The following is a 20,935-nucleotide window of genomic DNA, read 5'->3' as shown; positions in this document are numbered from 1 at the left end:
GGGGTCAGCTCCAACTCAAAGCTGCAAGTCTCTGTGATAGAATGGTCAAGATTCACTGGACCACAGCAAGAGAGTGTTTTCATGTGCATCCAGTTTTATTAGCATTTAAACCCATATTTTTAGTACCCTGTAAACCTTAAGTTGCTTATCTATTCTTAGAAGCATTTACACCAGTGGTCCCCAACCTTTTTGGTACCAGAGACCAGTTTCATGGAAAACAACTTTCCCATGGGTTGAGGAGAGGGAAAGGGATGATTTGGGGCTGATTCAAGCCCATTACATTTATTGTGCACTTTATTTCTACTATTAATATATTGTAATATACAATGAAAAAATTATACAACTAACCATAATGTAGGATCAGTGGGAGCCTTGAGTTTGTTTTCCTGCAACTACATGATCCCATCTGGGGGTGATGGGAGACAGTGACAGATCATAAGGCATTAGATTCTCATGGGAAACTCTGAAGTTTCCCATCAGCAAGAAGCTAGGAGGAGAGAAGCAAGAGACCCTCTTCCCTCTCTCCTTTCTTGAAGGAGAGAGGAAAGAAGCCCCCTCAGCTAGCCCTGAAGGCAAACGTATGCAATGCTTTAGAGTTACTAACGTCAGAGTGATGTAAGGACTGGAAAAGATGGTCCATGTTTAATCCACACTCCCTCCCATTCCCAGTCTCCTATTTCCAGGAAAAGCTGTCCAGGCCCTTCCCAGGCCTGCATTTTGTTTGGGGCACACATGCCACCATAAACTGCATCACCTGCCATCTTGGGACTCTCTCTCCACAAATCCCTTTTTTCTTTCTACTTTTATTTGCAAAATTTCTGACAAAGAAAATATCATTGGAAGATATTCTCAGTAAAAATCAGGGATGTGTATTTGAAAGAGGAAACTGCATCCTGGGCAACAAAATGTCCTGAGACAATGAATCAGCTAGACAGATATCTTAGAGAAACGAACCAACCCAAATGTGGTCCTCATTGGCAACATACACATATTTTATTGATGCTTCTATGGTTAATAGCATTGCCATGCTCCTCTTGCACATGGTGCTTCCCAGTCCATCATAGAGGGGCTCATTGTTTAAATACTCATTGTTTAAACCTTGTATAGTGTTTCCAGGACAGCTTTAAATTATTGTAAAAAAGCAGCTAGATTTTTTATAAAGTGACCTTTGACTCGCTTAACCTTACCCTTATCATAGTAAGTATGAAAATTACAATACCTTTATACAAATACCTTATTGGAGGGGTCTGAACAAATGTCATTGCCATCACTTAGATTTGTGTATACATTTACAAAACCATAAAATGCCAGAAGGACACACATTTAATATACATTAATGCATACATTTCATATGTATGTCCTTCTAGCATTTTATGGTTTTGTAAATGTATATACAAGTCTAAGATTTTTTTAAATACAAACATAAACATGAACTGGCATTTTTCAATCAACTTCTTTAATTGGATATACAATTTGTGTGAGTTTGATAGAACTCGTTGGTCCAACCAAAGAAGTTCACTATTTTACTAGGTCTTCACTTGTTATCAGTCACAGCTTAACCTCATGATCATTAATGGGAAAAAAGAAAAAAATTAACCACTTTGTGCCTGAGACTGTGGTGTCCTGGGTCAAACACAAGATATTACAGGTTACTCAGCCTATTCTAACCGTCATAAGTTTCCACCAGATAAACAGCAATGCCATGAAGACTTCAAGGATTAACACCCAGGATTACCACAATTATTAGTGACTGAAATAAAGAGATTAGCCTTTGCTTTTCCATCCAATTCTTTTGTATTTTGTTTTCTTTTAATAGCAATAAAATACTTTAAAACAAACATCTAGTCAAAAAAAAAAAGAACAGAGAAAATATATTTTACAACTTGTGCTTTCCTACCCAGAATCTGTGGCTGTTAATATTTTTTCATATTTGCTCTAAGTGGGTTTAAAATTAAGAAATACAGCATTGAGAACTTCCTTGACTTTTATATCCATTCTCATTCCAATCTCTTCTTCCCAGAGACAAACACAATTATACATTTGATATGTATGTCCTTCTAGCATTTTATGGTTTTGTAAATGTATTACAAGTCTAAGTTCTTTAAAAATATAAACATAAACATGAACTGGTATTTTTCAATCAACTCCTCTAATTGGATGTACAATTAGTGTGAATTTGAGAGAACTTGTTAGTCCAAACAAGAAGTTCACTTTTTCACCAGGTCTTTACTTGTGATCAGTCACAGCTTAACCTAATGATCACTAAAGGGAAAAGAAAAAGAAAAAATTTAGAAACATCCTGACTCTCTCAATTAGAATTCAAAACTTTCTAGAATGGATGCCTCACATTGTTACATTTGACCACCTTTGATTCAACAGGCCCTGAGTTTATGTCTAGCAAGAGATGCCCAGAGCTCTATGGAAAAAAAGGGGAGCAGACCAGACCGAAACTTTGCAGTCTCAGCATATCACAGAGCCACAGGGATGTGAGCATGTCAGGCAACTTTCTGGGTTTACACTTAAGCATCTCTGAGAACTGGAAAAACCCTTGGCACAAATTCAATCTTTGTGTGGGCAAACCACTTTAGTTCTTAGTTTCTGTTTACTGTTGGGCTTCGTTCAAATGTTGCATTGTGTACCCCTGTTCTTGCCACCAAAGTTCTTTCACCATGAAGTTTCACGTCTAATCCTATGAATGTCATGGTTGTTAATCTAAGAATAACATACTGCCTTCAAAGAACAGCATCAAGTTTGAGAAAAGGAAGAATTACTCCCTTCTCATTAGAAAAAAGACAATCATGTACCCACATGTTTCCTGCTCTTCTCAGTTGCCTAAGTGCGTCTTCTGTTGATAAACAAAAATATTTTTTGCTGCATAGTATTGCTCAAGCAACCCCTCTATGCCTCATTTCCTCATCTGCCCTAAATAGGTTATGCATTTCAGGCAGGCAGATTATTAATTATTTGTTGAGCACCTATTGTGTGCCTACTTTGTGTCTGCCATAAAAGTACCACAAGGATCAGTTTAAAAATGAGAGAATTTCTCAAAATTATTTAAACTGTCTGACTCAAGCTCTAATCTAGCAGGGACAATGGCCAGATGGAGTCCAGGGATGAAGTTTTGAGCTGGCTGCATGGGTTGTTCCAAGGCAGCAATATGCAGGTATGAGCTGTGCCAGGCACAAGAGCACCCAGCTGCAGGGTGGGATGGAGACCAGCTTATGTGCTGCTTGCCAAACCAGGCACCTACAGGCTGCATCCACCCAGAGAGAGAGCCTTTCTCTAAACCATTAATGGTGCACAGGGGTTATTGCAGACCTGGCTGAGAGGCCAGGAGCAGAGAAAGCTAGAGAGAATGGGGGCATATATCAGGAGGCATCAAAGGCCAGAATTAGGAAAAGCTAGAGAGAATAGGGGCAAATAATGCCCTGGAGGCACCCAAGGCCAGAACCAGAAAAGCTGGATCTACCATTAAATCGAAGGGGTGAACATGGGGTTAGAAATGGAGACAAAGGCAAGGTAGTGACAGAAACAGGGTCACAAACAATGACCAAGCAAAAAAACTGACAATTCACTAAATGCCTAAGACAACTGCAATAGACAGTTTGTTTTTTTCTTCTTCTCCTCCTTTCTTCCTCCCTGCCTTTCTTCCTTCCTTCCTCACTCATTCTCCCTCCTTCCCCCTCGTCCTCCTCTTCTTCTCCTTCCTCTTTCTGTTTTAGTAACAATCTCAGAGCACAAGTGTAAACCTTCAGTTAAACGGACAGCAGTGAGGCAGACATCTGCTTTTCTAAAATCCTTGACATCCAAATGTGAAACAGAGCTCACTAAATCTCAGTTGCAAAATTCTAGATGCTCCTCTCTCCATCTCTCACCCATGGAATATTTTCCCTCTCATAGCCCCTTGAAGTGTCTATGCACTTCAGTTCATAAAATGCTGCCGTGGGGAACCAATCTAATTAAGCACTTATCAAGAAAGCATTCAAACTCTCTCATCTATGTCCTTTCCCTGCCCCCAGAGTGCACCCTTCTTAGAGGCACGTCCCTCTGTGCTGGTCATACCTGTGCATTACCATGCATGGCCTGCAGTCACTTCCCGCAGTGACCCTCCCACATGTCCCCCTGGCTCTTTGACAATGGACCACACACCCTCTGCTCTCAGGATCTTGGTAACCCTCATGTTTCACAGCAGCCAGCAGTCAGTCAGCCTCCACAACCAACCAAGATGAAGTCAGCATGTGCAGGTCTGAAATAATTATTAACAGGAAATACAAACACGTTAAATTTTACCCAGGCCTTTAATGATACACTTAATTGTTGGTTTCCTGTGTAGAAAATAGGCATAAGTGGAAACCAGTTCCCATAAAGTGACTGAAATTCCTATGACTTTGACACCACCAGCTCTGTGCTCTACTTTTATCTTTCCATTTGAAAATTTTGATTGTTATAATCAGCAAAAATACCACCAGTTTCATAATCATAATTAGCCATCTTCCTCCTACCACAGCACGCACACACACCTGCATTCACACACACAAGCATAGGTGCACAGACCCACACAGATGCATGCAGGCACATCTGAATTCATTTCTCTCTGATTCTCAGCCCTCAAGCTCAGATTTTTCAGTTTCTTGTCCCATCTGGCCTGTCTTCTACAACCCTCAATTTGAGAGAACCTGAAACTAGATTCTCACCTGGTTACTGAAGGACTCAAATGAGCAAAACCTTTGATTCTCAAGTCTGTGGAGACCCTGTAATGAGCAATAGGAAAGGGGTCAGAATGCAGGGCTGCTAAGGAAGTGAATAGGAACTCCATTTACTGGACACTTATGATGTATCTGGTTGGGTTGAGCATCTTTGCAACATAATCTGATTCTACCCTTATTTAAAAAAAAGTGAGGTGGTTATTAGTCTCCCATTTTCAGTTTAAGAAACCGTGGCTTAAAAAGCATAGTAACACAATGCAGGCTGAGATACAGATAGAGGTTACAAGACTGAAACCAGATTGAAAACTAAAGCAGCCACTTTCAAACGCATGATTTTTCTGGGGTTTGGTTTCTAGCCTTTCTTTTTTCACCTTTTAACCACTTTTAAAACTTTAAACACATGCACTCCCATGTGCCACACCCAAGCTTTAGCTCGTCGGGATCCCCCACAGCTTCATTTGTGCCGCTGCAGGAAGTCATCTTGTGTAGATGCCATCACATCCAGGCCGCAGCTGAGCACATGTTTGAATTTTTTGTAAATACATCTTTGACTGGGGAGGCTGTAAATCCTCCCTAGGCTTTACTATTGCAGGATCTGGCCAGCAATCTGCAATGCAACGGGGCTCTTTGTTCCCAGGAGGATTGGCAGGTTGAGAAAGAATAGACACACACAAGATAGTGAAAGCTGGGTCCGGGGGGTCACCGCCTTCTGGTCCTGTGATGCCACCATGCACTGGATATAAATATAGCATTTATTATTAAGTTTAGTGTGGGGGTAGGTTAGTGAGGGATTTCGGGTCATTTGATTATGAGGTGAGATGGTCACATGGGGATGAAGCAATTCTTTAACATAACATCTGTATGGAGAAGTACAATATACAGAGATAAGAATTTACAATATAGTATGTGCATCAGTAATTTCTAACAGAGCCTTAAAACAGAAACACAGTCTTTCCATAACCTATGATTACCAAGATATTAATCAGCAGTAAGAGTTGCAGCAAAAGCTGGTTACAAACAATCCATAAAAACAGGATGTGAAGCTAGACAACAGGTTAGACCAGAAATTCTCAGAAGGGAGTATGCCTTAACCCTAAAGAGGCCTAGAAGAGCTGTGGCAAGATGAGGGCATTTATAGCCCTATCTTATCCATATGAACATGCACCCCTCATGCGTCCGTTTATAGGCTCTCCAGAAGGGTCGCATTCCGTTCTCAGAGTTATGAACATCTGCTTTTCTGGGATAGGAATCTTGGTGATGTGAAACATCCCTGCCTGCACTTCCGTTCATAGACTCTCTGCAGGGGGAAGCACATCACGTGCTGTTGGCTTATTCTGGTAGTCCAGCCTGGCATTGTCTTTACACAATCCCGCATGCAACTTTGTATTTACAATAATCAGGAGCATTTCATCTTTTATTCCATAGCAATAGTTTCAAGGGCTCTCCCTACACTTTACATTTCAGTCCTGTGCTTGTCCCTACAAGTTTAAAAAAAAAAGTGAGAGTGAGGGAACGCTACCTCTGCACACCTGCAGCAGGCTCAGCGAGGAGCCTGGTGGGGCCGGGGCCCACCTGCCTGGCACATAACTTCATCAAGTTGTCAGTGTGCATTTTGCAATAACAAGGGACAGATCATGTCATCCTCATATCCTTTTATAGTTGGAGCCATTCTTGGGACTTTTGGTGCCTGCTGCCAGACTCTCCTGTTTTTGATGAGAAATGTGAGCAGTTGTTGTTAGATGTCAGTGATTCTTCTTTGAAACATAAAAGAAGACATACCTGACTTGTAATTGTCATCCACTACCCCGAAACTTTAAATGTTAGTGTTCAGCAAACCTATTTTCCATTCAGCTGCCAATGCACTCCTTTTAATAAAAGTGTCAATCAAATTCATCCTTTTAACTCTCCCAAGGCTTTCCTCTTCCCTTGAAATGAAATCGGATCCTCCACAGAACTGGCGAGCCCCCATGTACCCTGGCCACTGCCCACACATACAGGCTGATTGTTCCTCCCCTACTCATCACTCCCGATGCCCTGGCCTTGCTCCCTTCTTCAAAGGCATCTGCCTTACTCCCTCCCTTCCTTGACTTTCTGTCCCTCTCTCTGGAAAGCTCTTTCCCTCTGCTCTGTTTCTTCTCTGTCTTGAGGTCTCAATGCAAATGTCACCTCTAAGGCAAGCTCTCCAAACTGAGACAATAGGAGCTTGGTTCACATCTGTCAAAAATAGGAGCAAACAGGCTGTTAGGAGGCTGAGTAGAATGTTTTGCTGGGACTAGACAATATCAAAAGTAGATCCCAAGAGCCCAGGAATTCGTATTCAAGGTCAAAGTGTCAACAACAAGAATACTGAGTCTTACATAGGTACCATGCTGCACCATTTATAAAGCACTTCCATACACAGGGGATCTTCACAACCCCACAATGCTGCCAGGCCAGGTCTCTCAAAAGGAGGACTCTGATGGTCAGGGGAGTCAACAATATATCCAAAACCAGGACCAAAAAATGTTGCCTCCAAAACAAGCCATAATTCTTCTTCTCGTCACAGCATCCCACACCATCTCCTAGTGGGTAAGACTCATAGCCCAGCGCCATCATGGTTTATTTCACAGGGAGAGGCGGGGCAGGGATTAGGAGACATTTCCTGGGGTCTGATTTCCTTGCTTCCTTGCTATGGGCCTCTTCCCTCAGAGCACTGTTTTCTGAGAAGGCCTGGCTCGAGGAGCTGATGACCTCAGCGACTGCAGACCTGGGAACCTGTGGAAAGGAGAAATTAAGTTTGCATCTGGGAAAGCCCAGGGTTGAATAACAGAACCTTGCCTTTAAGAATTCTTGCTTTTTTTTTCCTGCCTCTGCATTGTTACTGAAATATACAAGAGAGAAAGAAAGCGTTCTGAACCCATTATTTATCTCCTCCTTCCAAGCAAGCAGCAGACATTCATGATGAATGATGAGGTGACTTTCTACATTGATTTAATTGAAATCTGTATCCTATCCAGGTTATTTTTAAAGTTTATAAAGACCTTTTCTACTGATTCTTCTCTTCCAAACTCAAATAAAGAAATGTTTTATATACATGATCTTCCACTAAAAAGGAGCCCAGACTCTCAGATCCTCAGGGACATCTGTTCTCCATTCTATAGAACTGTGCTGCTGAAGACAAATGGAGTAGCGAGTGACCAATCTTTGACACTCAGCATTCTCTCTATGTTAGCCCTAACACAAAAGAGAGGACTGGTCCACACCTAAGGGAAGAAGGTGGCCACGAGCAACTGTTGAGGGCTGGTCTCCTTAGCTGTCCTCTGGTATCCACAGCCCTGAATGGAAGGTTTTGGGTATTTTTCCCTGGACATCTCTACCACACCTAAATATATGGTCTGCAAGTTTTGGAGAGAATTTCCAACCCCCACTCTACCTCCTGCCCCTCCCTACCTGTTCTCATAGGTTGATGATATTCTAATCTCTATTAAGAGTTCCCATTCTCAATATCTCTTCATTTCAATCATTGATTTAGAAAAGTAGGAGTAGAGAAGTGAAAAATGAGACTCAATCTCATTTGTGGGCTGGGCCTTGGGTTTCCTTACTTGATTGCTGTTTTTGTTTTTTTAAACATTGCCAAATCTGGATGCCACTGAAGGCAGTAATGTGACAGAATGATGGTCCCAATGGCATATAAATAAAAACAGGTGGGGCCAAAGCTCAAGGCTCACTAGGACAAAAGAGACTTTTCCGTCAAATAACCCACTCACAGTTCTCCATCATCTGACGCAGACCCCAGGCAACTGAGCAGAGAACTCCAGCATAGAGTTCCAGGCCCACATCATAGAACTACAGAAAGTCACAAGGAGTCCTTGAGTGCCGAGGCAGGAACAAAGAGCGGAAGGTGAACCAAAGGCACCTCCCCACCATCCAGCCTAGCAGATCCCACACTCCTCCTGGCCACTATATCCCTCTACCCTTTGCTGCTCCTTCCTACTTTCTACCTAAACATTTCAGCACAGCATGGTTGTGTGTGTACATGTGTGTGTGGTGTACATATGCTTATATGGTATGTGGTTATGTATATGTGTATATGAGATTATATACCATATGTTAAGGTGATAGATTTATATTACCTCAGTACAGGTTTTTTTTTACTCAAAATGTTTTCAGATCCCTCCACTTAATGTTTCAGAATAAATAGTTCCTGTGTCTCTAAAGACACCTTCATATGAATTTGCCATTCTGTTTCCCACCACCTTCTTCCCAAACACTAAATCCAGGTTAATAGTCTTTCATGGAGGCTTTTCCATTGAAGGAAATCATAGACCATATATGGGGTGAATAACCTCTTCATCTGATGGAAAAACCCTGGTTATTTTTTTAATTTATACAAGACAGCCAATTTTGGAATTAATGAGTGAAACAGACAATTATAACTTTTGAATAACAGTTTATTAGGAGGTTAACAAAGGATTTCTATTGCATCTCCAAAGACCAAGAGTGACAAGGAAGATTTGCTCCAATTATGTTCTGTTTCACAGCATGCCCATCAGCTCTATCACACTTAATGGAATTTTCTCTAAATTGCATTATTTAAGTTTTATCCAAGTATAACATGTTATGCAAATGTGTCTTTATGATGATAGATATTGCTTGATCTTGATCCTGCTGTAGGTCTCTCTATGTGACTCAGAAGACAGATTTTGCAGCCTTATGCTGAAGAATCAAGCCAGGGAATACAGTGGAAGGCTAGAGCTGACCCCTGGAAGCCAGGGTTGATAGAAAGGTTTCTGCCTCTTTCCAAAGTGTGGTCACTGTTGGAGATGTTGGGATGAAGTAGAGTTGAGGTGTGACTGATGCCTTTCTTCTCCTCCTGGTCGTGGGGCCTCTAGTACCCAAATGTGTTGCAAGGCCCGCACCGAGCACGTGGGCCACAGGGATTAGAGATACAGGGCCCAGTGGACTTGTCACATGCATTGGTTGTGGCGCAGGGGTTGGAGGGGAGCCTGTGGGCAGAAAATCATTGGAGCAAGTTAGAGTAAAATGAGCTGAAGAGATTGGAAAATACTAAAAGGGCTTTGTGTAAGAATATTGTTCCTCCTTGGACTTCCTCCAAACAAAAGCTTGAAATTATAAATTCATTTCCATCAAGAAGACTATTCATCTCCACAGCAACCTAACATGCCCCAAGGAGAAGATTACTACCCCCATACTGACTTGCAGTCCTCGCTCTCCAGCAGGCTCCGGTACGTGTTGATCTCGCACTCCAGCCGCGCCCGCACGTCCAGCAGCACCTGATACTCCTGGTTCTGCCGCTCCAGGTCACTGCGGATCTCCGCCAGCTGGGACTCCACGTTGGTGATCAGTCTCTGCACCTGGGACAGCTGGGAGCTGTAGCGGGCCTCGCTCTCCGTCAGCGTGTTTTCCAGAGAGTCTCGCTGTGGTGGGGAAGATCAGGAATGTCAGAGAGCTGCTCCTTATAAGGTTCCTCCATGGGGTTCCAAAGAACTCACAAGCTCCAAGAGCTAAGGAGAGTGTGTGGCCCCAAGGGCATCCCCAAGACTCTGCCTCCCAAGTTCCCATCGCTCACCAGCAGGTCTGAACAATACACACCAGGTTGTGCTGGGCCTGCAGCTCGATCTCCAGGGCATTGACCGTGCGTCTCAGCTCGATGATCTCCACCTGGTAGGACTGCAGCTGCTCCGAGCTGGATACCACCTGCTTGTTCAGCTCCTCGGTCTGAAACACCCAAGGGGAGAAAGGATCAGACCCTGCCTCCGGGCCCCTGGGGGGCCTCGGGTCCTGAGTGGACACGTGCTTAGATGCCCACCTGCGTGGCGAACCATTGCTCCACTTCCCTGCGGTTGGTTTCCACCAGGGCCTCATACTGACTCCTGGTCTCATTCAGGACCTGGTTCAGGTCCACAGCGGGAGCAGCGTCCACCTCCACGTTGAGGCGGTCTCCAAGCTGGCAGCGCAGAGTGTTAACCTCCTGATGGAGAAAGGGCAAAATTTTAAATTTCACAAAGGATCTTGGTGCTCTCCTTAAGAGAATGCAATTCAACTTCTGATCATTCTTAAGCTTTCAAGAAACTTTGTTCCCTCTGATCCTGTCACTAACCAGGATCTATATTCAATAACTAATTTGTATACTCCACTTTTTACAAACAACTTTCAAGCCCATGACTTCCCTCTGCTCTTTGTATTAAATGTATCACTCCTCATTTAGAGAGATTCAGTGATTTGGGCTCAAAGCTGATACATGGTGGGCCATTATTTAAACTCTGGTCCCCAAATGCCCAGTTCAGTGTTTTTGCTAGTATACCATATAGCCTCATATGTTTGACTCTTAAGCATGGATAACAAAAAGAACAGAGTCTAGCTAAAGAGGAAATACAGAATGCTTACTTCAAAATCTGCCATCCTGGCATAGAAGAGACTTAAAGGGTGATTTGTTGATTCCACCAGCATAGATTTTGCTGAAGGCAATAAGTATCTGTTTACTTCCCTGCTAAGCATAGCTTGGTACTTGGGCTTAGGCGGATTTCAGACAAATTTGTATTCAACCTCATCTCTACCACTTAATACATTGTTTCTAGAAGCTTCTTGAAGCCTCGATTTCTTCATCTTAAAATGAGAACTGCCTCCGGAGTTAAAGCACTTAGCACAATGTTTGGCACATACTAAGCACTTGATTAATATTAACTGTCGCCATTTACATTGTTCTTGGATTTCAGGTTGCATAAAATACATGTCTTCTTTTTTGCCCAACTGACTTAGCCATAATGGTGAGCATTTTGCTCGAGGCTGTTTCCAAGCAACACTGAACAGCAAGCAGAAAGAGCTCTGGACAGGAACGAAGAGAATTGCATTTTGTTCCAGCTCAGCCCTCTCTGCCTGATGGGCCTAGGCCATCCTGGCTTCTCCAGCTACAAATGGAGAATTGGAATAGAAGATTTCTGCTGTGTGCACTCTAACCTGGGCACAGGAGAGGCTGTGGCTGCTGCCTCATTACCCAGCTTTCCTCACTACTGGGCTTGCCAACTTCCTCACTCTCATTCCCGCCTCTGGCAGAAAAATCCTAATCTCATATCACAGGTTTTTAGATTACTCATTCTCTACATATCCATTTTTGTATGCAGAATTACTTCCTCAGCTAATTGAGCCTCTACTGACAGCCTGTCCTGGACCCTGTGGCGGTTGTGAAACAGGTCCTGGCTAGTCTGAGCCCATTACTCTTCAGGGAACTCACCTGCTCATGGTTCTGCTTGAGGCACAGCAGCTCCTCCTTCAGGGACTCCACCTGGGCCTCCAGGTCAGACCTGCACAGGGTCAGCTCATCCAGGATCCTGCGCAGGCCATTGATGTCCGACTCCACCAGCTGCCGCAGGGACAGCTCGGTCTCATATCTGTGATCACAGGAGGGTCAGGAACAGGCTGGGCAGGAATAGGCCTGGCCTTGACTCTGCTTTGGTTTTGTTAGTCAGGCAACTAGGAATTAGGGTTTGTAGTTTTTATAGCCATCTCTTTTGTTTAGGTTTTCAGCATCGAGCTGGAAGAAAATGCACTGGTAATTTTATGTTTAAAGATCCAGTGGATAGACTTCTATATTCCTAGCTACTCAGGAGGCTAAGGGGGAGGATTGCTTGAGCCCAGGAATCTGAGGATCTGAGGTTACACTGAGCTATGATTGCACCACTACCCTCCAGCCTGGGTGACAGAGCAAGGCCCTGTCTCTAAAAAAAAGAAAAAAGAAAGCCAGTGGATTTAGGATAAAAGCCGACAAACTGTAAGATTTCCAAAATAATACACTTCCACATTCGCCATTCTCATGAATGGGTTCTGTGCATAGGAGAACATCAGGGGCCAACACGTCTACACTAACTCACAGTACAACTAGGGGTGTCACTTCACAGAGGAGAAGAAGGAGGAAAGGAAGTCTAAGGCCTGGGGAAAGGATCTCTGAGCTATGGTGTGTGGTGGCTCTGTGAATCTTGGAGAAAGCAGCTAGAACATAGCTCAGTCACTGTTTGTTTAACTTGTGTTGACAACAGGCTAAAGGAAAGGAGGGCTGCCAGAGAAGAGAAATAAACAGCAACACCCCGCTTGCCCACTCACTTGGTCCTGAAGTCATCTGAGGCCAGCTTGGCATTGTCGATCTGCACCACAAGCCTGGCATTCTCAGACTTGCTGCACAGGATCTAGAAGGCCCAAAACATTCAAGAATGAGCAAGGACTTGGTAATTTTTCACCAATGGCAGTCCTTCCTAATTCACTTCCTTGGAAGGATCAGGATGTCTATCTTATTAAATGCTTTCTATATACAGCAGGTACTCAATGAATATTTCCAAAATTATATTCAAAAAAAGAACACCAAAATATGCAAACAGTATAAGTAGATAATCTTTTTTCTATCCTAATGAGCAATACTGAGAAGCTGATCATAATAGTTGACATTTATGAAAAACACCTACTATGTTTCTGGCATGATACTAGGAGCTGAGGATACAAAAATTGGTAAGCGCTTGATCCTGCCCTCAAGAAACTTTCAATCAAGCAGAAAAGACAAATAGGTAAACTAGAAATTGCAGGGGACTGGATCAGGGAAGAAGCCACATGTTCCCAGATGTCCCAGACAACTGGGACTACTTTGTCCTAGGTAATTTCCAATCTTCCCAATTTTGGCCAAACATTTTAGGCTCTCACTGGACACTGTGCACCAGGAGAAGCCCAGAGGCATGAAGGTGAGGACAATGAAATCGGGATAAGTAGGAACCTAGAAGAGAGAGGCAGCCAGCAGTCCAAGGGGCAAAAAGCTCAGATGAGGGAGAAAGAAAATGTCCCAGTCTTTACAAAAGATTCCGTTTCCTCAGCTTCCTTTGGACTCAGTCCTTTTCTCTCACCTCAGGGTAATAATTCTGGAGCTTGGCAGGTGCATGGAAGCATTCAGAGGTAGTTTTTAATTACAGCTCATTTATGCAAAGTGCTGCTACCTCCACATAGACTAACACTATGCAAATATTTAGACCTAACAGTCCCAAGTCTAGTATTAGATGGGCCCTCAAAAAACAAAATGGAAAGGCCAGTTTTCAGCTTTTCATTCACATCAAGAGCTCACGTTGTTTCTCAATCACAGCTCGGATTCTCTCCCGACAACTTCCTACTGGAGGCACTGTGTAGCCCACTCCTCACCTTCTGCTGGAGCTCCTCAATGGTCTTGAAGTAGGACTGGTAGCTGGCACACACCAAGGGCTCCTGCTGCTGTGACCGCTCCCGGATGAGGTTCTCCAGCTCTGCGTTGTCCCGCTCCAGCTGACGCACCTTCTCCAGGTAGCTGGCCAGGCGGTCGTTCAGGAACTGCATGGTCTCCTTCTCACTGCCATTGAAGGAGCCCTCACAGAACCAGTTGCAGTTGCTCACATTGGCAGGGATGTTGCAGGCCCCGGGCAGGGTGCAGCCGTGGCAGCTGGGGGGCACGCAGGGCCGGGAGGAGCAGCTGGTGCGGCAGCTCAGGTTGGGCAGGCCACAACTGTAAGACATGGTGCAGGGAGGGAGTGTCCAGCTGAAGACAGAGTCCAAAATCTCCAAGTTGTAGAGCGGTGGGTCTCCTTCCTCCAGGGAGCATTTATACCTCGTCCATGGAGGGTGTGGACACGTAAGACAACCCCTTTTTTTTTTTTTTTTTTTTTTTTGCTCATTTGGTGATTGTCAAAAGCCCTTCCCTCCATTTGTTGTGTTTCTTCAGAAGAGTCTCTCCCCTCATAAAATACTTTACTTGGGCTTCTCGCTAAGTCAGGACTCCTCTTCCATGCTGTGTGTCATGATGTAAGAGCTTCATGGTGTGACTTCAAAGACCTGGACTCATGAAAGCCCTGGCCTTCTTCAGTGGGGTGCAGCAGGTCAAGAGACAGTATTGCTGTTCTGCTTCGTGGCTTGAGGCCCCCAACTCTTTGGCAAGCTCTGGCTCTCCTTGGTGAAATGGAAAAGCATAGCTCTTGCCCATGCGTCTTTTGCTAGGTCACATTTCCAAGTGCCAAATTCCAAATTCATGGTTCTCAGAAAGAGGAATAGATCCTTTCTGGGACAGTTCCTGATGGCCATGTTTCCTGATATGATGGGCTTTTTTCATGTCCATGATGAGGTCAATCAACCAAATAATAGATATCCACTATGACAATTTCATCCAGGGCGATGTAATAGACACTGGGAGGGGTGGAAGATAGGACTCAATGCTATGGTCAGAAGAAGTTCTTACTTGTTAAGAACCTGCACAAGCCCAAGGTAGTGTGGACACTTTTCACAAACTAGATCCTTTTTACAAACATGATCCTCAAACATGCAGAACTTAGATGTCCATTATTCCTCACCAGAACTCTTAAAGGTAAACTGTATAATTCCCATTTTATAGATGAGAACACCAAGGCATAGAGGGTGAGGATAATAAGTTGTGGAGCTAGGATTCCAAAGCAGATCACTTTTCTTTTCATCACAACACGTGGCTTAAATATCAATGGCTTACTTCCTTCCCTTTTTCAGACAAGTCGTCCCTTTCTCCTCTCCAAGCTCTCTTTTTACCTTGAGCATGACACTGTCATGACTTATGTGCTTGTCTCTCTGTCTCTATTTGAGGTCCCTGAAGGCAAGGGCAGGGTCTAGTTTGTCTTTGAATCCCCAGCTCTAGGCACCTGGTAGGCACTGTTGAATGGGTGTGGGTAGAGTAATGAAGGGATGAACAGGAAATAATAATCTGAGGCAGAAGTTGACAAGTGATAACTGAGTGGTTTCCACACTGGGGAGGGTGAGCAGCTCCAGGATTGGAGGCTCTTAGGAATGGATGAATGGATTTATGCTGGGATGGGGAGGCTTCTAAGAAGCAGAGGGGAGAAAAGTAGGAAGTGCAGGTGAGGAGAATAATGTGCACACAGGAATGGGGTGGGAAAGCCCAAGGCATGGTTGAAGGACCAGGGTAAGTCTAGGCAGCAGGAAGGGGAGAGTTGTGAAGGGAAGTGCTAGAAATTAAAGCTTTATGGGGGATTGTATGGGGACCCTATGGTAGGGGGTCTCGATGGTGAAGTGGAGCAGCTTGGACTTCCCCAGAAGCTGTAGAGCCAGTATAAGATTTTGAACCTAAGTGTGGTGTGACAAAAGGTGTTTTAGGAAATGTTTTAGCAAATATTTTTCTGTTTTTGAAAAATGAAGGAAAGATTGGAGGCAAATAGTTCAGCAAAGAGGCTATTACAACAGTCCATGCAAGATTAGAATCTATGGCAGGGATGATGATACAGATAAGGTTTAGTACAAGTGAGAGAGTTAGAGAAATGGGCCAAGGGAGAGTACAAAGAGAAGAGCAACAAGGAGCTGAGGACCAAACTTTGGAGAATTTCCCAATCAGAGATCAGGAGAAGGAAAAAGAATCTGTGATAAATGGAGAAATGGTGAGAAAAAAACGATAAAAACAAGTTCATGGCATCCCAGAAGGGCAGGAAGGAGGGTGCTTCCAAGAGGAGGTGATGTTAGAAGGGCCAAGTGCAGCAAAGGGGCCGCACATGATCAGGACCATGGAGAGGGTATTGGCTACCTTCACCGGAAAGTTACCAGGACCTTTCCAGGGTCACACAGGTATGCCTGCTGTACGCAGCGCCTGTGCACATTCTTAAAGTAATGCCCACAGTGAACTTCGGTAAACCAAGACTTCAAACACACAGAATTGAGATGTTCATTACTTAGAGAAGTTCTGCTGCAATACATTTATATATCTGATTATTAAGCTTGGAGCTTTGATCTTACCAATACAGACTTTTATACAATAATTGGAGTGGGCTTTAAGCAGATGCCAGACTTGTTTGAACTTGATGATTCGTAATAGTTTATTATTTAGGAACAATTATCCAAGAAGCATGAGTAATCTGAACTGACCGTGCATATGACACCACTTCTGTTTTGTCACAAGACGTAAGATGAGCCTTATTTGATATCCTGAAGAGGCAATGACGAAAAAATTCAAGTATGGGCCTGAGGAGGCATACATTGGCCAGAAAGAGGAGGGGCTTCCTATGTCCTTGCTAGCAGAGGATAAAGCAGACCACAGATTCCAAGCCTCCTAGCTACAGCTACCAATCCAAGCAGCTTCCAAGCCTCCCAGCTACAGCTACAGACCAAAAACCAGATGGCTTTGCATTTGGTTCTTCTCTTCCTCCCTCTTGCCTCCTAACATAGATCCTAAATATGAAAATGGTTAAAAGAGAGAGGGAAAATCTTGGAACAAGATATTGGGGATCCTAATAGTCAACTCATCCAAACCGTTCGTTTTACGAAGGGGAAACTGAGGCTCAGAATGGAGAAATGGCTTGCTTAGTATCATCTAGCTAGGACCCAGATCTTCTGATTCCCACTGCATTATCAGCCCCATCACCATTCTACTGAAATGTTGAAGAATTTCACAAACAATCTGATCTGCTATTACCTAAGGACAGAAATCAAGGGCAGTGAGAAAAACATCTTGTTAACCATAGACATGCTGTGTTGAAGAAGAATTATGAATCAATGTGTAAATAAAGATAGAATTCAGCAATAGTACAGTTTCTTGTTACCTCTCTGATTTCAATTATTTCTAAGTTGATGATACAATTATATACCAACAATTTGGAGTAATTTAAACATAATTATATCCCTTCAGATATAGATTATATCCCATCTGTTTGGAGCAACTTAGAACAATTGGTCAAACAATGGTGACCCTACTCGACAGCAATATGCTTATCCAGAGTAAGGTACACAAAAGATAGTCACAACAAAATTAAACTATTATTAAAATGAGGACAATTGAGAGATTAAAGAAAACACACCACAATGACACTGGATGCTATTAAATGACAGGATTATGAAAGCTTTTTTTCTTCTCTCCAAATTCTTTGAAAATATTTGTGTTACTTCTCCACAATAAACAGAATAATATTTACGTTTAAAATTTCGGAAGGAAATTCTTGCAAATCTTCTAGAGGAACAATGAGTTATTAAAAAAAAAAAAGCCTAGGAGGCTCCTGTTCCAATATAATTACTACATTACACTTGAGCCTGTTCTAGAAATAAAGCCTTTGTTTTGATCGGCATTCATGCCCTTGTGACATCTGCTGACTTTGCCCATTCCAAAGGTGAGCTACTAAGAAGGAATGAAGGGAAATCAAGCTACCTATAGCTCATGAATTGACTGGCATGAGGTCTGAGCTTTGGGTGAAGGAGAAGACAAGGAGGAATAACCCTTGGAGAAACATCTGCCATTGACTGCTAGCCCGTGGTCCAAGATTGGCTGCTAGAACCACCTCATATTGACCCGCATCCATAGACTATACTTCCCACATACACATAAAGGATAATTAAATTTCTTTTCTGGAAATACTATCTAAGTCAGATAAAGCCTACAGGCTTAGCATGCTGGAGTTACCAAGGACCTAACTGGTCATTTCACTCAACTCTTTCATTTTAAAAATGGAATAACTTTGACCCAAAAGGGGAAGTGACTTGCCCAAACTTGCAGAGAGCTTGTGAAAGAGTCTAAATTGAAAGAGGATAAATTAGACTAAAGAAATAGGATAAGGCTTTTAGTCTTTATGAGAGAGTTCAGGCGGAGACCACCAAACGATGCAAGTCTCTCTAAACACTAAACCCTTAGTAAAAAGGTGAACTAGAAAAATAAAGGGTGCTTATTGTTAAAGGAAAACTTTAAAAAGCTGAACTATCTCTTAGTGGGCTCTAATTTTAAAATTATAATAGTAAATAATAGTAAATAGTAAAATAGTAAAAAAAAAAGTAAATAGTAAAAATCTCCTTTGAGATTGTTAAACTAGTGACCTATTTATCATTAAGGTTTGGGGGTTGAATCAATGCAAGAACCTTCATGCTGATAAATTAACAAAACACCCAAGGAAATAACTCACAATTAGCAAGGAGGAGAAGATACAAGAAACAGAAGGTTAAAGCCAAGTATATTAAATAACTATGTTTAAAGAGCTTATACGACAAAATAAGGAATCAAATCCCTAAAAGAAAATGGTAGCCACTATGCAAAAATATAGGCATGTTTAAAAAAAAAATGTCAAACAACTTCTAAAAGTGAAGAGTATAATTTAAAGTGCAAATTTTAAGTGTAAAATTTCATCACTAGGTCTTTTGTGGCTTCAAAAAGTCAAAATTTTCTTTTGATATCAATAATATTATTCAGGGTGCTAAATTTTCACTCATCTCCTACTGAACTAATGAAATTTTAATTAAAAACAAAGTTTTAGCTCTCATAATTCTATTGGACATTTTTAGATATTTTATACTTCTCCTATTAAGTCACAGCAATTGTTTAATTGTTGCATTTGTTCTGTCAGCTTAATTTTATTAATAATTGTTCCACAGAGCTTCACAGAAATATTTTAACAGAGTTCTAGGAGTCAATAAATTTAATTGTTTTTCTTTTACTTTTTTCATTAAATGACAAATTCATTTTTATAAAATTAAGTTGACTCCTAATAGATTTTGTCTGGGAATTGATGTAATTTTGTTAGTTTTTACATGGAATGTTGCATTTATTCATTTCTGTTAAGATATAAAATATGCATTTCTGCCTTATTATTCCCTTTATTCAATCATTTTTTATGTATCAAATTGTTGTTAGCTTTAATAGCTGAAATATCCCTTTCTTACAAAGCCAAATAAAGTATTGTCATCTCTGTTAGAATTGCATTTATTAAAGCCAATTCTAAACAAATTAATAATAAAAGAGCCTTTCTTTTCTACAAAAGTAAAATACAACAAATTTTCAAACTCGATTGATAGGTTAAACATTAAATTAGACAAAGATGAAAAGAGAATAAGTCAACTGGAGAAGATCTCTAAGGAAATTTACCAGAATATAACACAGAAATATTTAGAGATTGAAAATATGAAAGAGATGACAGACAAGCTAGAATGTGAAGGTCCAAAATCTGTTTGAAGAAGCACAGAAATGGTGGTATGAAGAGCTTGGGGAAGTCTCTCCCCTAGAAAGACATCTATTAAGCCACTCAAAATTAACAAAGACATCAGTCAAAGGCTCTAGGCATTCATTAAAGGGCTTACAACAAATTGAGAAGCATTTACTCAACAACCACACAAAAAAAAATGGAAACTTGATAAGAACACTGGGGGCTATGATGTTTAAATGAGGGACTCCATTATTTCTCATGGCTCTGCCTTCCAGAAGCACCATGGGCTGGGCAGCTGAGTGGCAGTTCCCAATCCTCCCAGCAGCCAATACACATCAGCAGATCCCATTTTTCATAGCTCACCCATTTCTAATCCCAGTTCCCTCTACATAGGGAGGATCCAGGCAGGGTGGCTTGAAGAGTGCAGTCCTTCTTTCCTACACACCTCTGTGTTACAGGAGAGATGTTCCATTGGGCTCCACAGTTAAGATGGCAGTATCACCCAAGTTGATCTAAACTTTCAACAACACCTACCAAAATCCCAGAGAGCTGTTTTATAGAACTTGACGTGTTGTTCCTTTTATTCATGTGGAAATGCATAAGACCATAATAGCCAAAACGATCTTGAAAAAGAAGAACAAAGTAGGGGGATTAACATTTCATGATTTCAAAACTTACTACAAAGCTACAGTAACACAGACAGTATTCTATTGGCATAAAGATAGACATATGGACCAACAGAATAAAATTGAGAGTCTAGAAATAAACCCTCACATTTATAGTCCATTAATATTCAACATAGGTCCCAATATAATTAATGGGGAAAATAGTCTTTTCAGTAAATAATGCTGGGACAACTAGACATCCACATGCAAAAGAATAAAATGTTTGACCCCTTTCTTATACCACAGACAAAAAAAATGACTCAAAATGGAGCACAGCCTAAATGTAACAGCTAAAACTAGAAAACTTAGGAAAAAAATGTAGAAGTAAATCTTCATGATCCTAGGTTAGGATCATGCACTTATTCCTCCATAATACATGTTATATGTTACAACATGCATGGACCTTGAAACATACTATGTAAATGAAGCTAGTCAAAAAAACACATATTCTATGACTTCATTATATAAAATGTCCAGAACAGGCAAATCTAAAGAGACAGCAATGATTTCCTGGGCCTGGAGGGTTGCAGGGAACAGAGAGTGACTACTAATGGGTACAAGGTTTCTATTAGAGGTAATAAAATGTTCTAAAATGGTAGTAGTAGTTATAACTCTCATTATACTAAAAACCATTTGA

General features: G+C 41.9%; 1 protein-coding gene across 1 annotated transcript; it reads right to left on the bottom strand.

The window, feature by feature from the left end:
- Positions 1 to 9,118: 9,118 nt before the first annotated feature.
- On the bottom strand, positions 9,119 to 14,286 carry KRT33A (keratin 33A). Its single transcript, NM_001110820.1, is given in 7 exon segments — positions 9,119 to 9,691; positions 9,903 to 10,123; positions 10,299 to 10,424; positions 10,516 to 10,677; positions 11,938 to 12,094; positions 12,804 to 12,886; positions 13,878 to 14,286. Coding segments are annotated over 7 exon segments (1,215 nt in total). The 5' UTR covers positions 14,226 to 14,286; the 3' UTR covers positions 9,119 to 9,573.
- Positions 14,287 to 20,935: the final 6,649 nt, after the last annotated feature.

Source organism: Pan troglodytes, chromosome 19 (genome assembly GCF_028858775.2).
Source record: "Pan troglodytes isolate AG18354 chromosome 19, NHGRI_mPanTro3-v2.0_pri, whole genome shotgun sequence".
In the NCBI taxonomy this organism is placed as follows: domain Eukaryota; kingdom Metazoa; phylum Chordata; class Mammalia; order Primates; family Hominidae; genus Pan; species Pan troglodytes.
This window is presented reverse-complemented; position numbering and strand designations above follow the sequence as displayed.